The sequence below is a fragment of the Populus trichocarpa genome, chromosome 8 (assembly GCF_000002775.5).
Source record: "Populus trichocarpa isolate Nisqually-1 chromosome 8, P.trichocarpa_v4.1, whole genome shotgun sequence".
Taxonomy (NCBI): Eukaryota; Viridiplantae; Streptophyta; class Magnoliopsida; order Malpighiales; family Salicaceae; genus Populus; species Populus trichocarpa.
Genome location: NC_037292.2, coordinates 13,105,393 through 13,121,457, shown reverse-complemented (window position 1 = coordinate 13,121,457; position 16,065 = coordinate 13,105,393). Strand labels below are relative to the sequence as shown.

The 16,065-nt window shown below is 34.0% G+C and overlaps 2 protein-coding genes and 1 pseudogene across 2 annotated transcripts; 1 reads left to right on the top strand and 2 right to left on the bottom strand.

Annotated features, from left to right (window-relative positions):
* The first annotated feature begins 112 nt into the window (after positions 1–112).
* Positions 113–5,406, top strand: LOC112328448 (L-tryptophan--pyruvate aminotransferase 1). The gene is made up of 5 exons (XM_024607001.2): positions 113–868; positions 1,155–1,458; positions 4,053–4,333; positions 4,524–4,825; positions 4,949–5,406. The coding sequence occupies exons 1-5, from the start codon at positions 780–782 to the stop codon at positions 5,176–5,178; spliced, it is 1,206 nt and encodes a 401-aa protein (XP_024462769.2). The 5' UTR covers positions 113–779; the 3' UTR covers positions 5,179–5,406.
* A 1,068-nt stretch (positions 5,407–6,474) lies between these two features.
* Positions 6,475–8,952, bottom strand: LOC7473217 (disease resistance protein RPM1-like; annotated as a pseudogene).
* A 150-nt stretch (positions 8,953–9,102) lies between these two features.
* LOC7473216 (AP-1 complex subunit mu-2-like) lies at positions 9,103–13,156 on the bottom strand. Its single transcript, XM_052455552.1, has 11 exons — positions 12,752–13,156; positions 12,439–12,585; positions 12,284–12,346; positions 12,019–12,195; positions 11,809–11,912; positions 11,019–11,126; positions 10,778–10,874; positions 10,584–10,681; positions 10,326–10,467; positions 10,046–10,168; positions 9,103–9,445 (listed from the first exon to the last, which is right to left on the bottom strand). Exons 1-11 carry the CDS (start codon positions 12,878–12,880, stop codon positions 9,347–9,349), a joined length of 1,287 nt encoding a protein of 428 aa, XP_052311512.1. The 5' UTR covers positions 12,881–13,156; the 3' UTR covers positions 9,103–9,346.
* Positions 13,157–16,065: the final 2,909 nt, after the last annotated feature.

The window sequence follows — 16,065 nt, the reverse complement described above, 5'->3', positions numbered from 1 at the left end:
TAGCCTTGCAGAAATAATAGTTCCATGTTGGCAACAGATTAAATCGTGCTTTTAGTCCTCCATGGGAAATTGATATTGGTGGTCAATTTTTATTTTTTGTTTGAAATCAATATTTTTAATTTAAAATTAATTTTTTAATATTTTTAAATCGTTTTAATGTTTGAAGGCAAAAAATAAATTTTAAAAAATAAATTTTTGTGATATATTTATATAAAATTGTTTTTTGAAGCGTAACTTCCGTATATACGATCAAATCCTGTTTTAAAAGGTTTGTGTCTATGGATAAACATGGACGGGGTTAGCAACAATCACGGATGTGATGTTTGGTTGCATTGCATCTTCCAGTCACTGATAATATGGAAGGAGAAGCCATGGATGGAAAGTTGGAAACAAGCAAAATTGCATGCATTAAAATGCACCTCACAATATATATATATATATATATACACACACTGAATTGCTTGTCCTCAATATTAAACATGTATCATGTCTCATATTTGGATAAAGGGAAGTCACTAGATGGATCATACCTCTTACCCTCCTATAAAAAGAAAACAGGGATACGAGGAAAATCGGATGCATATATGTAGGAGGGAGGAGATCTACAGAAAACCTCTTCTCTTCTCTGGCACTAGATCTTTTTCCATCCATGACAGAATCCAGAAGACTAAATGAAAATAAAAACACTTCCATATACAGTAGTTAAAATCTCAAAAAAAGAAGCACTGACTGTATACAACAGTAATTCAAGTTCCAGAGAGAAGAAACGATAAAGGCAAATGGGTGGTTCAGAGAATGGAGCAACCGATAACCAAAATAAGCCCACCGAGACAAGCCTCTCACCAGATTCCATAATCAATCTAGATCAGTAAGTTCACCTTCATTAACATTGATCCTGTCAAATCAACTATTTTGTTCTTCTTTCGAAAAATTATTAGCACTTGAGATTTTCTTTATAATTATAATCAAACCACCTTCTGTTTTCCTACGCTGTGCTGGTGCAATGGCCTGGCTCTGCTCTGGTTGCTAGCTGCTCATTTAGGGTTTCACAGTTTTGATCATATATATGTGTTATAAAATTTATTTTTGAATGGCTAGCTGACTAATAAGGTACTTGAAAGTGGTGCATAAATATATATGGAACTATATTGCAGGGGCGATCCAACGTTGTTCGAGCCATACTGGAAGAAGATGGGAGACAAGTGTACGCTGGTGATTGGAGGGTGTGATTTGATGAGTTATTTCAGTGATAGTAGCAACATTTGCTGGTTTTTGCAGCCACAACTTGGCGATGCCATAAAGGGACTGCATCGTGTTGTTGGAAATGCAGTCACCGACGGTCGCCACATCGTGGTTGGGACCGGTTCAACACAGCTCTTAATGGCTGCTCTATATGCTCTCTCTTCTCCTTCCGCTAGTCACCCCGTCAGTCTCGTGGCTGCTGCTCCTTATTACTCGGTACGTAGCTACCCCTCACAGTACAACTACTGTATAATGTTTGATGATGTACGTAGTTATTTTTTAAAGCATTTTTAAATTGAAAATAAATTAAAATAATTTTTTTTAAATTTTTTTTTTAATATTAATAAATGAAAACGATAAAACAATAAAAAATATTTTAAAGTAAAAGTATTTTAAAATTTCTTGAAAAGCACAACCATGCTACAAAAACAAACGGACCTAAGTTAAAGGGGGCATGGCATCCCAAATCCTGAAATATTTTACATTTTAGTAATAGATTTTTAAAATTTTTTAATTATATATTTCAGTTTAACATGTTTTATATCCCAAAGATTGTTTATCTTCTTAGTTACCCCTAATACTAGCTATATATCTGGTTCCACCGGCCCCTCCCTAGCTCCCTCACCAAACTAACTTATATATTCTTTATTTATTTTGAATTGAACTCTTAGATTAATTATTGTATTAGATAGTACTTAATTACTTATTCATGGAACTCAATTATAATCTTGAATTCGTACCTTCCAATCAACCTGTCTGGAAAAAAATTTACCTGACAAGGAAAAAAAATTATAAAAAATATCTACTTGCTTAGAAAGTTGAGTTAATGATAAATATTTCAAGCATATCATTAATATCAAAGGTCATTAATGCATAGCATTAATCAATACATAAATGGTGGCCAAACAAGGAAAGTTTATGCAAAGTTAGGCTCAAGAACAACAACCGGTGGTGGTTCAGTGGTAAGAGATTGGAATCAAGAGGTTTTGCTCCCTATGTGATCTCAGGTTCGAGCCTTGTGATTGCTCATATGATGGTCATTGGAGGCTTACATGGTCGTTAACTTCAGGGCCCGTGAGATTAGTCAAGGTACGCACAAGCTGGCCCGAACACCCACGTTAAACTGGAAAAAAAAAATACTTATTATCCAACCAATTCCAAAAAAAGTTAAAATTAAAAGTGTCTTAATTTTAAGATATGGGTTCTCTTCATCTCTCCTAACACTCTTGTTAGGAGTGTCGGTGCTCAATTTTGAGCTTGGGATGCCATAGCACCTCCAACACATGCTGTAGGACGGCCCCTAGGTGTGGAGTACTGCTTAGAGATGGCTATTCCGCTAGTCACCCCGTCAGTCTCGTGGCTGCTGCTCCTTATTACTCGGTACGTAGCTACCCCCTCACAGTAGAATTAAGATGATTATATTCTTTGTTTTTCAAATATTTTTAATTTGAAAATATATTAAAATAGTATATTTTTTATTTTTTAAATTTTATTTTTAATATTCATAAATCAAAAAGATAAAAAAATAAAAAATAATTTGAAATAAAAAAATATTTTCAAATTTCTTGAAAAGTGGGCATGGCATCCCAAATCCTGAAATATTTTACATTTTATTAATAGAATTTTTAAGAGTTTTAATTATAGCTTTCAGTTTAACATGTTTTATATCCCAAAAATTGCTTATCTTCTTAGTTACCCCTGATACTAGTTATATTTCTGGTTCCACCCCTCCCTCCCTCGCCAAACTAATTTATTTATTTTGAATTGAACTCATAGATTAATTAGTCTATTAGATAGTATTTAATACTAGCTTAATTACTTATTCATGGAACTCAGTTATAATCTTGAATTCCTACCTTCCAATCAACCTCTTTCAAAAAATCTTACAATATTATTAAAATTTTACAATTTTACAACATCAGAAAATATTTTTTTAAATTTTATTTTTTTAGAATTGACTTTCCAAAAAAAAATTAAACTTTCTAATAAATAAATAGGAACATAAGCGTTTTTAGAGAGATTTAGGTGCGAGGTCTTTTTTTCTCATTTTTTTTTTCTTTCCTACCTTCTGTTGGGTTGAAGTTAAGGGTTGATTGGGCCAAGACTAGAGAGAATTAAACAGGAAAGAGACCGAGTGAGGGGGAAGACACAGAATAGCCAGCCCTAGCCCAACATGTTTCTTAAAGAGAAACTAATATTTGTAACGTGAACATGTCTGGTTTGTGTCAAAGCCAGGGAGAACTTGTGCTTGGTGTTTGGAGCGTCGGAGAGCAGGAACAAAGACAATTGATTATTATAAAATAGCAAATCAAAGTGCTGAGACAATCCGTCTCCCTGTTCTGCACTTCCTAACCTTTATAATTTACAACAGTACTTGCGATACTTGGAGCACACAATCTTGGATCGATGTTAGCACACTTACCATAAACTGTGCTGCAAAACCTCCTGCGCTTGCTTAATAATATTAATGTTATAATACTAATTAGTTCTCAAGTTAATTATATTATATGCAATTGTCTTTCAACATCGCTGCAGATGCTTCACTGCTTGCATGCATGCATATTATTCACATGTGTATATATATAAAATTAATACTACAGGTTAAAGCTTCAATAATGTGATTGCATGCTTCCATTGGTGTTAGCAAGTTTTCTTCATGTTAATGTTACTTAACTGAACAAAAAATTGTATACTAGTTTCTCACCTCGTGGTGTGCCTATAGTGAAAAAAGGAAAGATGAATTCTCTCTGTCGATTATTCTCCGTACAAGATTAATTGATACATGTGGCTGCGACATTTATTACCTGCAGGGATATAAGGATCAGGCAGAATTCCTGCGTTCAGGACTCTATAAATGGGAAGGAGATGCACATACCTTTGATAAGGATGGACCTTATATTGAGGTCGTAACCTCGCCAAATAACCCTGATGGTACTATCCGAGAAGCTGTGGTGAACCTCGGGGAAGGGAAGCTTGTGTATGACCTGGCCTACTACTGGCCACAATACACGCCCATTACTCACCCTTTGGATCATGATATCATGTTGTTCACATTTTCCAAATGCACTGGACATGCTGGCTCCCGTATAGGGTGAGCAACACGTATATATTCCACTCTAATCACGTCGTTGTTAAGAGAAGGTCGCAATGCCATGATTTAATGTTGGTGAAAGTGATAAGAAAATCGCCATAATATACATGTCATTCTACTTAAAGTATGTTTACGTACTTGGTAGTTCATCTTGTTCCTTTCTGCTAATTCTTTTGTTTCCAAATTGAAGCTGGGCACTTGTCAAGGATAAAGAGGTAGCTAGAAAGATGACCGAATACATGCAGATCAGCTCCATTGGTGTATCCAAAGAATCCCAGCTTCGAGCTGCCAAGATTCTTGGAGTACTCAGCGAAGGTTGTCAACACTTTAGGACTGCTGATTCAGAGAACTTCTTCGAGTATAGCCATAGAATTATGAGAGAAAGACGGGAGAGCCTGCAAAATGTTGTCAAAAACAGTAAAATCTTCAGTCTGCCAAAGTTCCCACAAGATTACTGCAACTTCACCGGGAAGTACACAGATTCAAATCCCGGTAATGCTCGTAATAAGATGATTATTATTATTATTAATTAGTTTTGAAATAGGACAACCTAACTTTGTTGTATGCTCATCAGTTGAAAGGATTTTTTAATATATTTTGCTTTTTTGCCAACAGCTTTTGCATGGTTGCACAGCAAGGAGGGTATAGACTGGGAGAGTCTTTTGCGAGAACATAAGATAATAGGAAGAAGCGGGGAGCGGTTTGGGGCTGATCCAAAATATGTCAGAATCAGTATGTTTAGTCCACCAGAAGCGTTTAACCTTTTCTTGGAGAGGTTATCAGCAATCATCGACAACACCAATGGAAATGTAGTGGGAGGAGAAGAAAGCTCGATCATCAAATAAATGCTCTTAGCCTACCTGTCTCGGAGAGCACTGAAGAATGGGAACCTAGCTAGGGATACTAGAGTGGTTTAAATTCATACATCCGATAAGGTTACTGCAGAATTTAAATGCGATATATTTAGACATATTTGCTACAGCTTTGGACTCTATTTTTGAACACAGTATGGGATGTATAATTTCTATAAACTGTTGCCATATATACATGCATAATCAAAATATTTCTTATCATAGAGGATCTCCATGTCGAAGAGTTAGGCTGTCATATGCTATAAATCATTACATTTAGAGAAAACATTCCTTCACAATGATTCCAAACTACATGAAATAAATTTAGGAAACAATTTATAATTGATATCTAACTAATTAAGTGTAAACCTTTAAATTTTTTAAAAAAAATTCTTTGCATTTTTTACAATTTGACTGATGAAATGTTTTGTTGGTATTTATACTAACAGTTCATCTGTAATTATTTTACTAACGGAATCACAAATGAAAAACACTCGTCGGTAATTTTTGGCCTGTCACCTGTTGGTGAGTTTATCGTTAATAAATTTACCAATAGCTTTATAAATAGAAAATGCATGCTAAATTTTTTTATTAAGGTTTAATTTAAAAAGTATTTTATTAATTTAAATTTAATGAATTTAAATTTATATCTGGATGTTATTGATAAGAATACTAAACATATTTTAGCTAGTAATTGTTGCTTTAAACAGTTTCAAGTACTAATTTAACTATAAGAACAAAAAAATATTTTCCAAAAATAGATTTAACATCAAGGAGATTAATATGATAATTTTATATGTTATTATGAATATAGAAACATATATATTGTACATGAATGTTTGGTATGAATAAATTGATTGACATGTATATCATGTATTGTTAACAACATTGTAAAAATTTTATGAAATTATGGTAGAAATATTTTGAAAGTTATTATCCTTGTTGACTTAGAATGTGTTTGGAAGTGTGGTTTCGGTTTTTTTTAAAGTGTTTTTTACTTGGAAATGTATTAAAATAATATTTTTTTATTTTTAAAAAATTATTTTTGATATTAGCATATTAAAATGATCTAAAAACATAAAAAAAATATTAATTTGAAATAAAAAACAAAAATAATTTTTTTTTAAATTTTCTTAAAAATGATTTTGAAATGCAAAAATATACAGAATTTTGTTATGTAATACTGTTGAGAAATAAGAAAGAGTCCAGGCATTAAAAATAAAATAAATATGATTGTACGAATAAGAGTTTAAAGAGAATAAAAAATAAACGATTGAGAAATCAATAATATTTAATGGCATTGCAACATGTGAATGCTTACATGACTATTATTTTGAATTTATAAAAATGTTTATTAATACTTAATATTGTTATATAATTTGTAATATATTACTACCTCACACATTCCATTAAAAGAGAATAACACGAATAATAAAAGCATGTGACATAAATTCTAGTTATATGTCTAATAACCTGCGGAAGACGGATACTTCAGAAAGCAGAGCAAAACTTTAGCTTTGGAATGTGTTTGATCTTGTAATTCTCCTCACCTTTCAATCGCCTTGCAAGGTCTGGTGGCATGGAGTCCAAATACAGCTCTTGAAGTGTGGAAATGTTCTGCAAGCCTTCAGGAAAAAAATCAAGCTTAAACAACATCTAAAACTAAGAGATCTTAAACTTGGAAAAGCCCCAGTTGCAATTTCAGTCCACTCCACTAGGAACTGAGAAGCAATCGTGAGAGTTTCCAGAGCCGGGAAACCGCCTGCATTGCAAAATTCTTTACCAATGTGCTTTGCTCTGTAGGCTTCCCAGAGGTTGAGGTGCTTCAATTTCGGAAGCAACTGAAGGACTGAGGTTGGATTCTCCCATAAAAAAGAAAAGGATAAAGTTAGACGGGTGAGGTTTTCCATGGAGGCAAGCCACATGGGAATCTCAATTAAGCCCCCATGTAAATAGAACTCTTGAAGAAGAGGTGGAGGAGAAAATGCATCCAATTCAGGAAAAAGAGCGCAATTTGTTTCTTCAAAAAAGCATTCCTCTGCTTCTAACGATAGGGATGCGAGGCTTTCCATCTTCTTTATTGCTGCAAACAGCTCACTGGCATGATCTTCAGACACACGCTTAACGCCAAGATCTTTTATCTGAGTTAAGGCACTCAATTCTCTAGCAATCCCGTCTCCACCATAAATACCAGACAAAGTGTGGAGATTTACCATTTTTCCAATTCCCTCCGAAACTCTAATTTCACAATCATTAATGCTTTTGGACATTAGAAGGTGTCTCAACTGTTGGATATGCAGGACTTCTATTGGTAGTTTGCTCAGTTTCCCACACATTCTTATATCCAAAGTTTGCAGTTTTTGAAGATTACCTAAAGTCCGAGGAAGCTCATCTAGATCCGAGTTAGCCAAGCCTAAGTACCTCAGGTGAATCAAGTCTCCCACTTCATCAGGCAAGTACGCTATCTTGCCATCCAAATCCAACACCAACAGAAACCGCATCCCGCAAACATTTCCCATATAGGCCCGCGAGAGGCATCCGGTTGAACCAAAAGAATCATGACGACGTTCGGCAGTGATTATAAATAAAGATCGAACTAGACGGCCTTCGACGTTAGGAAAGATATCCCTTCCACCATCTCTGATCGCCAAACGAACAGGTGAATTTGCAGTTTTAGAAACAAAATCTTGTTTCTCCAATTTAAGAATAGATAACTGGAGATAAGAGGGAGGGACTTTTACTTCAGTCCCATCGTGTACTTCTTGAAGCATTCCTAGGTCAATCAATTCCTTAACAACATTTGCTGCTACATCCTCCATGATATCCCCTGGCTTGTCTTGTATAAGACCTTCAGCCAACAAAAGCCGAACTAGTTTTCCTATCTCTACAGGATATCTATTGCTAACAAAGGACGAGTAGTCTAGGCAGGATCTAAGATAATCAGGAAGCTTTGCATAATTTGATTTGCAGGTTTCTGAAGAAGAACTCTCACCTGTATTGTCAGCGACTCTTGATGAGCTTATTCCTTCTGCTGTTGATGTACTTGGAACAACACCAGCTTGAGATTTACTTCCATGAAATTCCTCAGGAACCAAGTCAGGCTTACCTATCTCTTGAGTGCACTTGAAATAAGGCATGGTTGGATATCATCAGCTCAACCAAGTCCTAATTTACACCTGTTGTGCATCTCAAAACAGAACTTGTATCATGAGATTATTTATTTTGTATCAAATTATCTGTCAACTAAAGTCAAAGTTAGAGATAGCAACGAACCCACCGAGGTGCTTCCTGTGCTTGAGTGGGGTGGAGATGAAAATAATGCTCGGTTAATTTAATACTCCCGACTTTCCAACCTATCCATTAGCCGTGATTTCAACATTTGTCAAGGGATGATTGGTGCAGATTTTGATTTGTTTATCTAGTTCCCTACAATAAGAGATGGAAGTTTTGAGCACTCTTGACTATCTCCTAATGTTGAAAATTAGCTCCCCACCACTACCACCACCAGATAAGCTAAACACGTCATGGCCCGCCAAACAATAATGTCATCAGGAGTTTGCTCGCAGCTCTATGCTCATTCCTCTCCGAGACTCCGACTCCGACTCCGTCCCCGTCCCCACTCTTTAGTGGCCGACATGGAAATAACAGACGACTATCATTTTTGAAGCTGAAATATTGACACCATTCACTAAGGAGGGTAAACTCTAAACTAAAGAGTTTGAGCAAAGTCGCCCATTTACACTCATCTCAAGGAATAAAATTCATTCTTCAGTCCACAGAGAAGGGCAATCAGATTAATTACAGGCCCAAAGAACCAAATTTCCCCTTGTTCCCCCTTGTCCCCAGCACAAAATTCGAATATACTGTAGGCTGAAAATATTGAAATCCAATAACTGATGCAAATTTGCACAGGAAAACCAAAAAAAAAACTGTTTCAACTCTTCCAAAAACACTAAATAATACAATAATGATGCACATACAGAAAGTAACGGCCAAAAAGAATAAGGTGGTAAAGCTTAATCAGCCATTTGACTAGCACAACCAACTTCCCATGGCTCCCTGTTTTTCCACCAGTTTTGTCCTAAAAAATTCAACATTACAGATTGGTAACCTCAAAGATATTGGAAATGCATCTTGATAGAGCCCTTCTGATGGAGCTCCTCTAGATAAGCCTAAGCTCATACTCGCCAGCCATTGTTATGTATCTCACCCATGGGAGAGCCTGATAACCACTTTTCTCAATAATCTTCAGGTATCGAACCTACAAAGCACCAAATTTTAATTATACAAGATTAAATTACCTGAACTTGCTCAAGCAATATTTTTAGAAATTTGAGTATGATTATATAAAATGAACTTTTATCATAATAATCTCTTATAGCAAGTTCCGATTAGACAGGAATTCACACTTGAGGTACCATAATTCATGGTTTGTAGTCAACACTAGCCCTAATTTGGAAATCGTAGCCCCTTTAACCTCATCCAAATTAAGACAAGGGAAACCAATTCTGGAATGAACTTCACGATAATTGATAATCCAAATCAGAGAGAGAGAGAGATAATTGATAATTCATGGTTTGTAGTCAAAGCTAGCCCTAATTTGGAAATCTTAAGGCAAGAGGAAAGCAATTCTGGAATGAACTTCATGATAATTGATAAGTCCAAATCAGAGACAGAGAGGTCATGCCATTCACCACAGGATATCATAAAATAGAACAGGTAATTGTGTTTGTGTAGAGGTCATGCCATTCACCACAGGATATCATAAAATAGAACAGGTAATTGTGTTTGTGTAGAGGTCATGCCATTCACCACAGGATATCATAAAATAGAACAGGTAATTGTGTTTGTGGAGGTGTACCTGTATTCCTGAAACAGTAAAATATGGTATTTCAAATTTCACACGTATAGGAGCTTTTCTCTCAGGAGTTGCTTCTTCAGCAGTTATACTGGAAAGACTGAACTCTGCCCTCAACATGTACTCCTGAATAATATTTATATACATATAGAATAAAAACCAGGGAAGTATCATAATTACAGGAAAGAAAACATTTATAATTTACAATCCATAAAACAAACTACAAGCAAAAGTTAACAAACTACAAAATGATCCCATTTCTTTTTGGGAAAAATTAAAGTACCTTTCCACCAGAAAAAGATTTAATTTTCCACAATAATGCATCATTTTCAGGTGCATATGATGCAGACCCCATTGACGTCCGGATATTAGGATTGGAAGCATCAACTGGCACAGGCAACTCAATCTCAACATTCGTTGCAGTGCTGTACAGTTAAACTTTTATAAATACTCAGAAAACACAAACATCAGCCATCCCAAAACTCTGAGCAATTGATCAAATGGATACATAGCTACACTATTAATGTTAAAAACTTCATACCTACGCTCCTTGAACTGGCTCCTAGCCTTTACCATTATCTCAACACGACTTCTCGAATGCTTTTCAACTTGAGCTTCCACCCAAATCAGAGGCTTTACCTGAAAGAAGACACCATGGAACTCATCAAATGCTAATAAAAGTACTAAGGCTGTCCTCCTGTTTATAAGAAAAGCTTTCAAAACTACAGAACGAACCTGAGTGCTGAGTCTATATGTCATGAGATCAAAAGCCCCATCAGGTGGTATAAATGATATAGTCCGATCATTTTCAAATCGAGCCAAACGTACACACCTGAACCAAATTGCATATTTAGTTTTAAATGTCTAGATTGCCATGAGCAACCTTCACTCATAATAAATTGGCATTTACATCCACCTCCAAAAAACTGCGCAAACCAACACGAATTCAAGTAGACCTGAGAATTAAGCTACGTACTGATGAAATTTGATGTCCTCCAAATCAATGGCCTTTCCTTTTGTTGTCCGTCCTTGGGCCTCCAATAATATTCTATCATTTAGGCCAAGCTTACACTCAGGCATGCCACTGCAACATAACAACAGACACTTGCAATTAAACATAAAGTTCTTTGCACATCATGCAACACATTGAACGTACATATTAATACTTATATAGAACGGTGCAGTCACCTATGTAATATTGCTAAAGGGTGGGACTAACTCCAATGTTCCTTTTCTAAGACAGTAAGACCCCATCGACTTTGGTGCCATCATAATGAATACCGGCTCTGTTTTTAGAAAAGTGAGCATCCCCCTCATGTCAACTGATGCAAGCTAGTCGTTGCATTATGTAACTTAATTCATTGGGGAAAAAAAAACAAGAGGAAGAACTTGTGTAGCTATGTGTCGCAAAGAACTAAATTGAAATCTACATTTGAAACTAAATGTGTAGTTGCAACATTTCTCTACCACATTAATCAACAATAGTTTCTGGTATATTAAACTATGAGTTCCACAGCACATCAACTTACGGAAGTTGTGTAGCACATCGCAAGATTAGCGTCACTAATGAGTGGGACCAAGCTTACAGAATAGTACCAGCAAGTAGCTGCTTTATAAACTAATATATATACCAAACCAACATCTGAATATCCTAAAAGTAATCTTCAGAAGGCAATATGCAAGTACACTACCTTAAAGAATGATAAGCTCACCCATAAATGAACCAAGAAAAACTACTAGCAATGACTTATTTTTTCTGATTGTACCTTAGATATGTTCTCATTTTTAAAGCCCCAACAACATCGGACCTAATGACTTGCCCATTGGTGTTGACAAGTATATTGACACTCTCAACCACATCCAAGAAAACCTGAACAAACAATAACAAAGCTTCGTTATCATCCAGTTATTAATTATTTATTAAAGAAAAAACAACAAGAAGCTCTGAAAAAAGAAAAGAAAAGATAAGAAAATACCTCGTTCTTCTTGTAATTTATCCCTTCGCTGCGCCAAGACACTGCATTAGTGACAGCCATGGGAGGCCTCTGTGAAGTTTCCATCCTGTAGGCATCCGTCTTGATAAATTCGCTAAGAATTTTTGCTTCGGTGTACTGAGGGTAACCGAAGTCCATCATTTCATCAAGTAACTCATACTGACAAATGCACAACAAGGTCATTACCTCAATAATAATAATAATAAAAATAGCAAATGAGAAAATAAAATTCATTTAAAGAACTTACCACTACCACAAAGTTATCCCTAAGTGATTCTTCTTCTAATTCTTCAAAATAATGCTTAAAAACCTAGAGGTTAAAAACAAATCAAGATAGAAATTATAATTTAGTAAATAAGAAACGGCATGGAAAGGATAATAATAAATAAATGACGGAATTACATCAACAACGCGGTGGAGGAAGGAGATGAGACTGGCAGCATTACAATTCTGCCTTGATGCGGCCATTAGATAAACATTGCTGTGTTGTATGAACATGTAAGAGACTCCATTATCATACACCACTGGATCTTGAGATTGCGGATCTCCCTGCACTCAACCGTAACCATAACCGTAACCATAACCATAACCATAACCATAACCATAACCAGATCGATACGCTTATTCAATTAATTGATTGATTATAACTAAAAATTCAATCCAATTAGGTTTAGATAAAGGAGAAACGAAGCAGGAGAAGGGTAAGGAAAGAAACCTCCTTCTCGATGAACTTGGTGAAGAAGCGCTCGGCCTGGACAGCAGAGACATCGCCACGGTAGTCGCGCCACACCAGAACGCGCCCCTTTATATCTAATAGAAACAGCGCGGACGCTGCCCCAGCCATTACTAGATCAGATCAGATCAGATGAGAACCGATGGTGATGCTGCTTAATTAATTGGAAACTGATGATGATGATGATGATGGTCGATGGACGATGACAACGGAATTGCAGCAAAATTTAATTTAATTTCACTTTAATAACTTGAATCATCGCCATCTCCTTCTTCCCTGTTTTTTAAATTTAATTTATTATTTCTGATTGGCGAGGATTCTTGACAGCTGACTGAATGTGTTTTCGTTTTTATATTTGAACCTAGAAAATTCAGCAAAATCAAAAAAATCAAGAAACGATTTCTATGTGAAATTACACAACTAATCCCTTAAATAATATCACGTAAATTATTTTAGAAACATATTAAATCAAAGTCTTACTTTATTATTTTTATGTCTAAAATTATAATTATTTTTTGTATAAATTACATTTTAATATTTAATTTATTTATAATTAAATCATACTTGAAGAATATTTTATTTTAATTTCTGATCAATAATTTCTATATATGACTTATTAAGTTTTTTAATAAGTTGATCAAATATAAATTATAATTATAAATAAAATAGAATAAATTTAATTAAATAATTTAATTTATTATCAATTCAACAATTGATTAATTTATATTTGAAAATCAAGTACATTCTCTAATAACATGTCATGATCCCTCAAATATTAGAAAATTTATAAGTAGTTTGACTTAATATTTTAATGACAATTTTCTAAATGTAATTATTACTCTTTCATAAAAAAATATTATGATTTAGATATTATAGCATGAAGTATATCTGATTTATTAAATTATTTTTATTCTTAACGCTATAGTCATTGAATTTTTTAGTAAGATTTGAAACTATTTTCGAATTCTATTCCATTTTGTCCAAGAATTTCACAATCAATACTATTTGAGAACAGATGAAATATTTTTTCTAATTCACCTAAGATAATGAATCCTCTCTAAATTACTCAGATACCTTAGTATAATTTATATTATACTTAATATTTGCTCTTTTATTACCTTTAATTATGACAACGTGTGATTAGGATTAAAGTATAACACTTTTTATATAAAATAATTTAATAATATCAAGTCTAAGGATCACTTAACACAATTATCACATGAATCTTTATATAGACATGTGATCTCTCCATATAGAATTCTCTTACATGTCAATTTAATGTATATGTCATTTAATAAACACCTATATATTAATTTCAGATATCCTTCGTACCTCAGTTTATAAAAGCAATTGTTTCCTTTTATAAATGATGAACATAATATATATCGGTCTTTACATTTCTAATTAATATCAAGTCTTAATACAACATTAACCATGAAGATTTAAGAACAATACTTTGATGCAATAGGAATCTTATAATTATAACAAATTTATAATTTACTATGTAAAATAATTTTTTTTCACGGATTTTATCTTTACTCTAGATTCATTCACCAAATATTAGATTCATTAATCAAATATAAATTAATATTAAAGATAAAAAAGCTTTTATTAATAATAAATATGTTTTAAATGAATAAAATTAATATTACTTATAACCAAATGATTGACTACAGGACATATTCACAAACACTTTATTTTTTCTTCTAGTATTGAGTTATGCAAGTTTTAAACTTAGAAGACATTTACTTAAAAATGTGTGTTAAAAAATTATATCTTTGATTTCATTTAATAATATAAGTTAAAATGGTTTTTTGGTTATTTCATGATTATAGTAATACATAGGTAATTTACATATGTTCGTGTTTATTTGATAACCAATACAACTTCTGAATATGGAAGTTACGACATTTTCAAAGAACATATAATGTAACAAACTTTGATCATAACAAATATCAATGTAGGATTGTTTTTCAAAACCAAATACAAGCGCCTGGAGGCAATTGCAGATGGCAATAGCGATCAAGAACAAGACATAGACAACCTAATACACTTGACACTTAAGGGGGACAGAATGAATATAGTAAAGAAAAATGTTGTAACCCGAAGGGTATAACTTAACTGATCTGGTTCTAAGTTTGCTTCTAGATTACTAGTTCGAGTGTCATAAACCTCAAGGTCACTGGAGGCTTAATGGTCGTTAACCTCAGGCTCTTAGAAGATTAGTTAAAATGTGTATAAGTTAGCCCGGACAATCACGGTTACAATTAAAGAAAAAGGAAAAGAAAAATGTCGTGGCTGTACGGAAGAATGCAATTTTCTCAAACATTTTAGATGCATAGGGAGCCTTTTGCCGATAAAGTGTGAAATGAAGAGAGAAACGAAAACAACTAGAGTAGCCAAGGATATCAAATTGATGGAATGATGAAATTCAGATTCGGCAACAACTTTGTACTGAATTGTAATATGAAGTGCTCTCGTGAAGCACAAATTGAAGAGTACCTTCAGTAATTCCATTTCCAAGTCCTGCTCCAGGCGGATCATATTGTTTAGTTGTGGCTGATCAATGGTGCGATAGGGTACTTGCAGCATTTCTGGTGGTAATTGTGGAGAAGGTGGAGGTTGTCTTTATGGTGATTCCGATTCAGGGGCGGTATCAGAAGAAGAAGGTTGTGGTTGTGTTCGCAGCGATTGCGATTCCATGCCAATATTTGGAGAACGAGATGATTTTGATGGCAGCTGAGATGTTGTTGGGTGCCAGAGTTGCGACATTGTTGCTGTAATCCAAAGGGAAAAACATATTGACGATGGATGGTGCTGAAATTGCCATGGAAGTCCTTTGCTACAATAATAAGAATTAAATTTTAAAGATTAAAAAAATAATAGGAGATGAAATTAAAAATATTTGTAAATATCAAGCAAACCCAGATAAAGAACCTAAATATAGTAAAATCTTAAAAAGTTCGTAACCTATAAAACCCTGGATAGGTCGTATCAAGAAGTTAATTATAAACCAATTTAAAAATATAAAATTTTTTAAAAAAATTAAGAGCAAAACAAAAATATAACAAAAAAGCCTTGAGCAAATCCAACAGCCAACCCGAGTCAACAAATTAAACATATGACCTAAGACATGAAATTGGAATGACCCTATAAATAGAAAAGTGAAAAAAATATCATAAAAAAATATTCAAAAAAAAATACTTTAAAAAATATGAAAATCAACTCGAACTAATCTGTTGGATCTATGACCCAGGTCATAAGATCTGGGTGATCCTATTCAAGGAAAACCAAAA

Excerpts from the sequence above, each read along its gene's own strand:
- LOC7473216 (XM_052455552.1), bottom strand. The coding sequence starts at position 12,880 with ATGGCTGGGGCAGCGTCCGCGCTGTTTCTATTAGATATAAAGGGGCGC. Across the intron at positions 11,127-11,808 it reads AAAATGAGAACATATCTAAG|TGGCATGCCTGAGTGTAAGC; the intron begins GTACAATCAGAA and ends GTTATGTTGCAG. Across the intron at positions 10,169-10,325 it reads AATCTTTTTCTGGTGGAAAG|GAGTACATGTTGAGGGCAGA; the intron begins GTACTTTAATTT and ends AATATTATTCAG.
- LOC112328448 (XM_024607001.2), top strand. The coding sequence starts at position 780 with ATGGGTGGTTCAGAGAATGGAGCAACCGATAACCAAAATAAGCCCACC. Across the intron at positions 1,459-4,052 it reads CTGCTGCTCCTTATTACTCG|GGATATAAGGATCAGGCAGA; the intron begins GTACGTAGCTAC and ends TATTACCTGCAG. Across the intron at positions 4,334-4,523 it reads CATGCTGGCTCCCGTATAGG|CTGGGCACTTGTCAAGGATA; the intron begins GTGAGCAACACG and ends TCCAAATTGAAG.